The sequence below is a fragment of the Hipposideros armiger genome, unplaced genomic scaffold (genome assembly GCF_001890085.2).
Source record: "Hipposideros armiger isolate ML-2016 unplaced genomic scaffold, ASM189008v1 scaffold_87, whole genome shotgun sequence".
NCBI lineage: Eukaryota > Metazoa > Chordata > Mammalia > Chiroptera > Hipposideridae > Hipposideros > Hipposideros armiger.
Genome location: NW_017731437.1, coordinates 4285630 through 4295317, shown reverse-complemented (window position 1 = coordinate 4295317; position 9688 = coordinate 4285630). Strand labels below are relative to the sequence as shown.

The window sequence follows — 9688 nt, the reverse complement described above, 5'->3', positions numbered from 1 at the left end:
GTTGGCAGCTCACGGCTGCTCAGCTCAGGCTGACTCGAACCGCTGTTGCTCAGAGCTCAAACTCTTGAGCGAGCTCTTAACCAACTGAGCCACTCGGCCGGCCCCCAAGCCCTCTTTTTAACAAAAACAAAACCCCACCCATCTGACAGGCTTTTCCTCATAAGCAAAAATACTTTGGTTACATGTATGGGCTAGTTTCGTTTTTCATGTCATCAGTGAGCGCTGCGACACTCCTAATGCTGCAGAAAATGAACAAAGTCAGGCCTTGTACTTCCAGAAACCCGAGGCTAAGTTCAGCGGCGTCCAGCCACACCACTGGTGTTTGGACCCGGGCCCGTCACCACAGGCGGCGGCGGGGACCGGCATCTCAGAAGGCTCTGGCCCTCACGGGGGACCGGCTAAGGTGGCCTGTGCAGCTTTCGGCAGGTACGTTACCCCACATCTCAAAGGAGACAGTTTCACAAGGAATCAAATGATAGACGGAAGATTGTGGGGGCGGGGGAGGGGGCATAAAAGCGGCAAGATAATGTGAGCACGAAGTCCTCAGTCCCCAGAGCCGAAACCCACAGGCATGGCTCTGACACAGACCAGACCAGGGGGAGGGGGAGGAAAGGAGAAGGGGGGAGCGCCCCAGCCTGCCTGCCTGTCAGGGGTGCTGGACTCGCATGCAGGTGCACAGCAGAGCAGACCACGGTAGGAGGCCTCTGCTCCCACATTTAGGCAAACTACCTGCTCAGGGTCTGCAGAGAGCACGTCAGCCACCTCACATGTGCTTGCGTCCTCTTTTCTTCTTTTGCTGGGAGGGTAATTAGCAGCCTCCAGCTCATCAGACGTGCGGGCGACTGCATCTACAAAAACCTCTGACGCAACTCCCTGTTGAAACAGGACCCCTTTCATTCAGACAAGGTGAGTGGACCAGAGGCACCCCTCCTGTAGAGCCCTCACGGACCCCTGACTCAGGCCCAGCCAGCTCCCCAGACCCCGGTGTCCAGGCCAGCAGCAGCAGGTAGGGAGCCAAGAGACGGCTCCCGCAGGCAGGTAGGTGGGCAGAGCAAAGCCGTTTAAGTGCCCCACAGCAAAATGGGTGCCCTGTATAAACTGGCACACTGAGCCCGTGCCAAGGCCTGGGTCTCGGCTGTCTAGGGCCGCCGTCCCAACACCTGGGCTACTGCTCCCACACAGGTGCAGCTGTGGCAAGGTTCTGGGAGGACTGGGCAGCCCGGCACCTAAAGCAGAGCCAGGTCAGGCCTCTGGGGGATGTTGGGGACGGGGCAGCGCCCACCCCTCTGTGGATGGTGCATCTCAGCTGGCCCAGAGCTCACACTGGCCAGGAGGCACCCATCTCCTCCTCCCCCCAGCCTCCTCCTCTTTCTGAGGAAGGGGACGAGGCCCAGAGGAGCTTGCTAATGTGCCGCGGAGCACATGGGACCAGGCAGGGAGGAGCCTGGCCAAAGGCAGTTGGGAGCAGAGCCGAGGCCCAGCCCCTGTGCTGGAGCTGCCGTGGACATGAGGAGAAACGTCTGTGAGGCCCTGGGCAGGGGGCCGGGCTCCGCCTCACCTGGACGGGCCCAGGCCACGGGGGCAGCTGGGCCCCCTAGGCGCTGCCTTCGAGGGGGGGACAATGGGAAAGGCTGGGACCCTGTCACCAAGGGCTGGGAGGCAGATCATCAGTATTTCTGCAATGGGCACTCGGGGCGGGCCCCTGCCCAGAGCCCGCCCGCTCAGGGCCAGGAATCCAGGCCAGCTGGCTCCTGTCACCTGGCGGTGGGAAGCTGAGAAAGGGACCACGGGTCAGTCAGCACCTTCAGCCCAACTCGCCCGCCAGGGCTGCAGGGAGCTACCCCAGGGGAGAACAAGTCCATTAGGCGCTGGGAAGGAAGCAAGAACCAAGCAAAGGCACCCAGTTCATCAGCATCAAAGAGCCACCAAAGAAAAGGCCAGGAGCAGACAGTCCGCCCAGGCGACAGGCAGATGGGAGCTCCGCACTGTCCTCTATCCACCGCACCCTGCACACAGCCCACGGCAGATGGACGCAGGACCCCTCCCTCAGGAGCTGGGCAGCCTCGTGGCCCCTGCCTGGCTCTGGGGCCTCTTCCCCTGGCCGCCTGGCGTCTCATCCCACCACCATCACAACATCATGGCCACGCCGCTTCCTGACCATGAGGCTTACGTAGGGTCACTGCAGCGACAGAGACAACGACCAAAGCCCGCGGGAGCTACACGCCAGAGACAACCCCGCGGCGGTCACTTGTGCGCTGCACTCCAGCCCCCTTTCACATGTGGGTATGTGCGCATTTAGGCGTTTTTTAATTCCCTTCTGTGACAATATGATAGTTTTCTTAGGCTGAGGTGGAAAATCGCTTGACATAAAATGAACCACTCTGAGCGCACGCTCAGTGTTGTGGTTCCCAACATTTTCACGGCCCCAGAGGAAACTGCGCGCCCACTGAGGAGTGACTCCCCAGCCCCTGGGGGAGCTCTGGGCACCCCAGTCTTTCTCTGGACTCCCACTTATCCTAGGAACCTTTCCAAAATCTTGTTCCCACAGGAACTCCCTCCCAGCTTCTCACCCCAGGCGCCCCACAGGCACACCTGTTAGCCCCACCTGTGACCTTCCACCCCAGGTGGCAGCAGCGGTTTCATTTGCCTTCTATGTTTTCCAGGAACACCCACGGTGGCTGCTTTCCACCCTGAGCGCTTTCCAAGGAAAATGCAAAACAGCAGGTGCCTGTGTCTCTCCTTTACGGGACCCAGACAGGTTGAAACAGACAAACATACTGATTCTAGGGAACAAGGAACCAGGAGCCACCCGGGGCCCCCAGGTGGAGCCCTCCGACCACTGCCATGCAGTGGGGCGTGGGCGCCGGGCCGAACCACCACAGGCGCCTTTTACTGACTCTGCACTCACTCGGTTCCCTAAAATTTCCCAGAATTCCAGGCACACTCATGTTCCTTTTGCTCGTGTTCTTCAGTGATTCTCGAGACCGGCCGTCAGAGTTCCCTTCTCTGCTCTTTCTATTGCTCTTACTCTACTGCACATTTTTCAAAACGCTTTTTATTTATGTATCTATCTAATTCTGCCATAGAGATGACACGAATGGCACTGCCCGTGATGGGACATTATGGTGGGTGCCAACATTCTGACACAGAAGAGCGGGGCTGAGACGGGACCCGGTGCAAACCTTCAAGTGCCTTCTGGGCTTATTTTCTTATAAAGAAATCAGAGGAGCAGGAGAGGTGGGGGGGTACCTGCTGGCTGGTGGTCCCGCCCCCTCGCCGCACCTGAGGGAGGACCTTGCCCATTTCTGCAAATACTGACTGTAAGTCGATGCTTTAATTTGAAGGTTCACTATAATATCGTGCAGCCCTTTTAATTTTTTAGTGTTTGGTTTCAGAGTGGAATTTATACGTTTACTGGCCACTTATGTCTTCTCCATTGTAGGCTACAATCTATCTTTGGCCCACCCCGTTTTTCTGTTAGGTGGTACCGGTTTCTACTTGATTTCTACAAGCTTTTCACATATTGAGGTGACTCACTCTTTGCTAAAAAATCTCTGTATGCAAAGCCAAATATTCTCTATAAAGGTTTCCTAAACGGTCTGCCCCTCATTTGTGCTCACCATAGTCTATGAGGTTTTCAGTTCTTTTAAGGCTTTTTCAGGAGCCAACTCTACTAATCTTTTGTATTTTTTTCCCTTTAATTACTAGAACATCTTTCCCCATTCAGAGACCAGGTGAATATTCATGTATTTTTTCTCCGGACTGTGTTCATACGCATCAGACCCCGTGTCGGGCTGTCTCTTGTGCACCAACCATCCCTGGAACGCACTGTGTTAGTTAGTGACTGTGGCTGTGTAACCCCTGTGCTTAACCTCGTACAAACAAGGCCCACTCAAGACTTTTCTCCTTCACAATTTTCTTAGTTATTCTTGCCCATTTCTTCTTCCAAAAAAGCCTTAAACTGACTCTGTCAAAGTTTAAAAAAAAACAATAACAAACCTAGTCCTGCTGAACTCAATATCATTTTCAATCGCACTGTCATGTACGCTTCTTCATGGTGTGTTTTCTGATACTCATCTCAAGTTTACAGAAACGTCCAGGGTCCACGAGGCCCAGGCTCAGGCTGGCCATCGGCTCTGGGTGTGTTACTCTCCAAGGGGAAGGACACACCACACACGCCACACACATGCACACTCACACATACACACACATCCCCAACAGTCACATACATACACACACCTGCCCCAACACACATACACTCACACACATGCTCTCACACAAACACACCCCACACACACACTCCATATACACACCGCACACTCCCACATACACACCTCGCGCACACACACTCCATATACACACCGCACACACACTCCATATACACACTGCACACACACGCAGTGGGTCACAAAGGTGCGAGCTGTGGCACCTCTCACCTGGGCCCAGCCACTACTAGGAAGAGCTGAGGACCAGACAGGAAACCAGCCCCAGACCAGATACAGAGAGACAGTGGCCCTGCCTCAGCGTCCGGCAGGAAACCGGAACTGACCTGCCATGGGGTGGGGACAGGCTGCACTTCAGTGCAGGGTGCTCCTCTCACATCCATCCCCCTGAACCTGTCCAGGTTCTGCCAAGCCTGGTCTGGGGCTCCAATGGTCCCTCACCCAGGAGATGGAGTCTGACACTTGTGGGGGAGACACGACGCCCTGACGCCCTGACCTCGGAGCTGTCACCGTCAGAGGTGGCAGACACCCACGGGGCAGAAACACAGGCACCCAGCCCCAGCCCAGCCCCAGCTGCTAGGACACGGCACGCTGAGTGACAGGAGGAAAGGGCAGGCGGAGTCCCCAGCGGGACAGGAACCCAGAGACCATGTGACAAAGCAGGCACAGCTCTGCCACTGCCCAGCATGGGATCAATGGGGGCCACCGGGCAGCATTGCTGTGACGATGTCCTGGAGAGGGCACACCGTGGGGACATGCGGAACCTTGTTCTGCTGCGGAGGAAACCCCAGCAGGAAACAGCGTTTGGACAGCAGCAGGGAAAGGGGGCGGAACCAGGCCCACCCTACCAGGGACCCTCACTCACACTGTAGATGGACCAGGAGGCGTCGGAACAGAGCTCAGCTGGCTGGTCGGACCCATCACTTGAGCCTGGGGTTGAGACAGGGCCGCCTTCTTCCTTCAACTCCTGTCCACACTCCATTTCTCCTGCAGGGGCCGACGTCACCTTGAGGCCACCTTCTGCCTTCGACTCCTGTCCACACTCCACTTCTCCCTTGGGGGCCGACGTCACCTTGAGGCCACCTTCCTCCTTTAGCTCCTGTCCACACTCCATTTCTCCTGCAGGGGCCGATGTCACCTTGGGGTTGCTTTCAGAATCTACAAAGGCAGTGAAGGAAAGCAGAATCTGTCATCCCAAAATCTTTCTCTCTGGCATGTTAATTTTAAGAACAAGCACACACAAGAGAGTCCTGAACCCTGGGTAGAAGTTGCCCTCTTGTAAAAGACACTACATTGTTCAGAGAATCTCCATGTGTAAGGGGGTCCCCACACTACATCAGGAAGGGGAGGGTGACCTCATCTCTAGAAACTCTAATCAATGCAGAAGGCAAAGATTTCAATCTGCATAATGACCTTGCCCTTGTTGGCTGTGCTTCTCTCCAGGTGTAACTGACTCCCCACCCCTAGCACCTTCTTTTGTCTTCAGCTGAGGACAGTATTTAGGGTGGTGGCTTCTGCCATTTCGCAGTTACTCGTTTTCCTGGGTGTCTCCCAGGTGTACAGGAGGCATGTGTGTTACTACACTTTTTTGTTTTGTTAATCTGTCTTATATCAATTTACGTATCAGACCAGCCAAAGAACCTAGAAGAGCAGAGGAAACATTTTCTGCCCCTACAACAGCTGCATGTGCGTCAAGCCTCAGGAAAAAGCAAGTGAAAGTCTGTCAGGAGAAAACCTTGGAACCCTCGGCAGCTTCTGGGTTCTGGGCAGATTCACCGTCTCGGCCCCCAGCCCCTCCCCGGACTTCGGCAGTGTCTCGGCTCCTTGTCTTATTTTTTTCTATTATAAAAACGTCTTCAAGAAAACTTAGAAAATGCAGAAAATAAAAAAAGCAATACATTGCCCAGAACTTCACCCCTCCCCGCAAATAACCTTCCAGCACTCAAGGTCCCACCTGGGGCACAGGCCAGAGCTGTGGGCGCCTGGGGTGGGGAGGGCCTCCTGACGCCCCTGCCTCTGCTGACTCTACTGCATTTGAAGCAGTCGATGGAAAAACATCCTGCCTAAGAGAACGCTCATAAGAGTTTATTTGAGCCACACTGATGACAATTGCCGGGAAGCAAAGTCTCTACCGACTGAAAAAATGCTCCGCAAAATGGCAGTTTGCAGCTTATTTTATACATGGAATCGAAGGAGGAATCAGAGGAAGGTTTCTCTGATTTCACATGAAACTCACTGGTGGTAGATTAAGGGGGTGGGAGACAGCAAAGCGGGGAAATCTCTGAGGTTGGAGAAAAGTAAATTGGAGAGACAGGTATTTCTTTTACACAGGTGGGTGTGGGATAGTTAACAGTTGGCGTCCCACATTGGGTACCAGATATCACGTCCCGCGTGACAAGGGCTGGGGAGCTCGAGGAGGGGCAGCGAAAGGTTAAGAAATACAAGAGTCAAGGACAGAGTTACTACGGGCAGGGGTCTCAAGCCTCTGTGGACCGAGCCCTGATTCTGGCGGGCACAAAGCTTTTATTCTCAACTGCCACAGAGGAGTAAATCTGAATATCTTAACCCGGTATGTTGATTCGATGTGTCCAGCAACTGCTTCACCACCTCATCGTGATCAAACACAAGCTGTGCTTTCACACGTACGTATGATCCCTGGGACGGACTCAGCATTCTGAGACCATCCGATAAGGAAGCTTTACTGAGATTATTGCCTCGGGTCTCAGCATCCTGAGACCCTCCCTTGTGGCTTCAAAGGATCAGTGTGCTGGAGCACTGAGGAGGCAGCTGCAAGGTGACAGAGAGTTCATCAAGGGACCAGAATAATACTGAGGGATTCTGTAGTTTTCTGCTCTGGTCTGGAAAAAGGGATGACTGAGGTTCCAAGGATGGCATCCTAGGTGCAAAAAAGACAATAGACAGGCCCACTTAAGGTGACGATTGGCTTCATGAAGGAAGCTTCAGGCTAAAGATGTGACTTCCTGCCATGGCCCACCTTAGTTATGAATGTTTTTATGTTCACGCCATCTTATGTGCTTATTTCAGTTTCCTGAGCTTGTCAGGTTTCACCTGTGGCCCCTTTTCTGTCCTCAAAGCCCTTCACCATCGGAACCAGCCCAACATCACCCCTGGCAAAGCCAGCCACCCTCTACCCAGGCCTGGGGTGGCCTGGGACTCTCCGCGTGTCCCCTTCCACACCTTTATCCGTGGGCCTCCCACTGCCCCCCAGACCCTGGCGTCCTGGCACACCTGGGCAGCTGCACTGCGGCCTCTCCAGGCACTGCAGAAACTGGGACACCTCAGACCCCCAGGGTGAAAAGAGGAGACGGCCTCCACACTCCAGTCAAGTCCCCAGCACCCTGGTTTCACTTTCTATTCCTGCAAACAGAGGCACAGCCCAGGGCGAGGAAGCAGAGGCCCAGAGGCAGTCATGTGTTCCTGGGTCACACCCCCTGAACCCCTGGCCCCTAGGGATGGAGTATGTGGTCAGAGGCAGTCTCACCTTTCAACAGAGAGGTGTTCGGCCCTACTGTGCACCCTGCACGGACTGACCAGGGCCCAGCGCCTGCCCCGCCCAGAAGCAGTGACCACTACAATGACACAGCCAAAAGGACAACGGCCCTGCCCACCTCTCACATGCCCACAGGAAGCCCAGAAGCCAGTGGACCCCAGCAGCTCTCAAAGCCTTCGTCACTGCTGGGAGGTGATGGTTGCCTGCCCGGGAGTGACCGTGCCCTGCTGAGGACGGGTGGCCCTGGAGTGGCCTCTGAGCTGGCGGAGGACAGCTGCTGTAGGAGGATGGGATCTTGCCACCCTCAAACATGTCTCTTCGGCATGAGGATTATTTTCGTCCATTATTTTTAAGAAACAAAGACTTGGGAAGGGCTTTTGACCTGCCCCTTCACTGCCTAATTGAATTCAGACAGAGCGCCTGCCGAGCAGCGTCACCAGACACATTTACAAAGAAGGGGCCGGTGTGGGAAACTGGGGGAGCCGGTGGGGCCTGCAAACCAAAGTCCTGTCTGGGTCCCACTGTCTCTGCAAGACCCAGTAAACATCTGTTTACCAACCCCACCCCCTTCTCCTTAGCTCAGGGTGGTGCCTAGACCTCAAACTGCCTGATCCTCTCTGGGCCCCCCTGTTCTTAGGGAGCCCCCGGATGTGTGAAATTAAATTTGTTTTTTTCTCCTGTTAATCTGTCCTATGTCAATTTGATTATTAGACCAGCTGAAGAACCTAGAAGGGTAGGAGGAAAAGGGCTCCCCTCCCCCCAACCCCCTTCCAGGACAGGCAGCCCTGGGAAGTCTGAGGCAAGCACACTGGAACTCAATGGCATTTCGTAAGAATGCCACACACCCACGTTCTCAGACACAGCTTCCTTCGGCCCGGTTCTGGTGGCCTTGGCAGCCCCTGGCACAACCCAAAAGGAGGGACCCTCCAAGACAGGTGAGTGTTTCCCAAAGGGGCCAGTCTCTAGGGCCCCAGACTCAGATGAAGCCCCTGGGGTTCCTCTGTTTGCCCCCCAAGCCCCTTCTCAGCTGTTAGCCAAGGACCACCCTGGTTTAGCTGGTTACAATAATTCATTTTAACCCTTGAGACCCACACTTAACACCTTCCTGACCCCCGCCCCCCCCCAACTACAGGCCAGTAGCAGCAGAGGCTGCAGCTGTTCTTCCACCCAGACCAGGTGGACAGCACTCCAGGGCAGGTGTAGGGTGCCACCAGCACCCCATCTTTCCTCACTCCATGGTGAAGCCAGCAAGACCTCAACCACAGCTTCCTCCTAGAACATGGGCTCTGGACCCACCGGCCGGGATTCAAGCTGTGACTAGCTGTGTGACTATGGGCAAGTTACTTAACCTCTCTGTGCTTCGCTCTTGGCACCTTGGTAAACTGGGGATTCATGATACGTCCTCCCTCAATACTTAGCACAGCACAGGGCACATAGCAGATTTGGTTTTATTTTATTCCTGGAGCCCCAAATGCTGCTTCTGTTCAAGGTCCCCCCAGCCAGGGAGATATCCTAGTGATTCGGGGGGACTGGGGGAGAGCCCCTGCTGGTGGACACTCGGGGCTCCGGCATGCCATGATCTGGTAGCCAACAGCAAGGAATCAACGATGGGAGCGGCCTCAGCTGACCCCCCAGTGTGTGCGTGGCTCTGTGACCTTAGGTCCCAGGTGTTCCAAAGAAAAGACAGAACCCTCAGGTGTGACTGGGCCGAGCTCCTCCCCAAAGAGTGAGCAGCAAAAGAAAAGCAATGAAACAAATCAACACCACAAAGCAGCTGCCTCCTCTACACCAAGCACTCTGCACAAAGGCAGCGGAAACGGGCAGATCAGAGGACTGGCGCTTCCAACCCAGCGTGAGGTGCGTCCTCAGAGTTTACCCATAGCCCTGAGCAAGGTCTGCATTTCCTGACTGCCCACGCGTGCGTGTACACACACACACACACACACACACACAC

At 55.0% G+C, this 9688-nt stretch overlaps 1 protein-coding gene across 1 annotated transcript in view; it reads right to left on the bottom strand.

Annotated features, from left to right (window-relative positions):
* Positions 1–9688, bottom strand: part of RNF213 (ring finger protein 213) — a 97912-nt gene that overhangs the window by 85567 nt on the left and 2657 nt on the right. The window contains exons 3-4 of the mRNA XM_019644249.1: positions 5089–5381; positions 730–873 (exon numbers count right to left, since the gene is read on the bottom strand). Of these exons, the coding sequence (XP_019499794.1) occupies positions 730–873; positions 5089–5381 (437 nt within the window). The remainder of the gene's footprint in view (positions 1–729; positions 874–5088; positions 5382–9688) is intronic.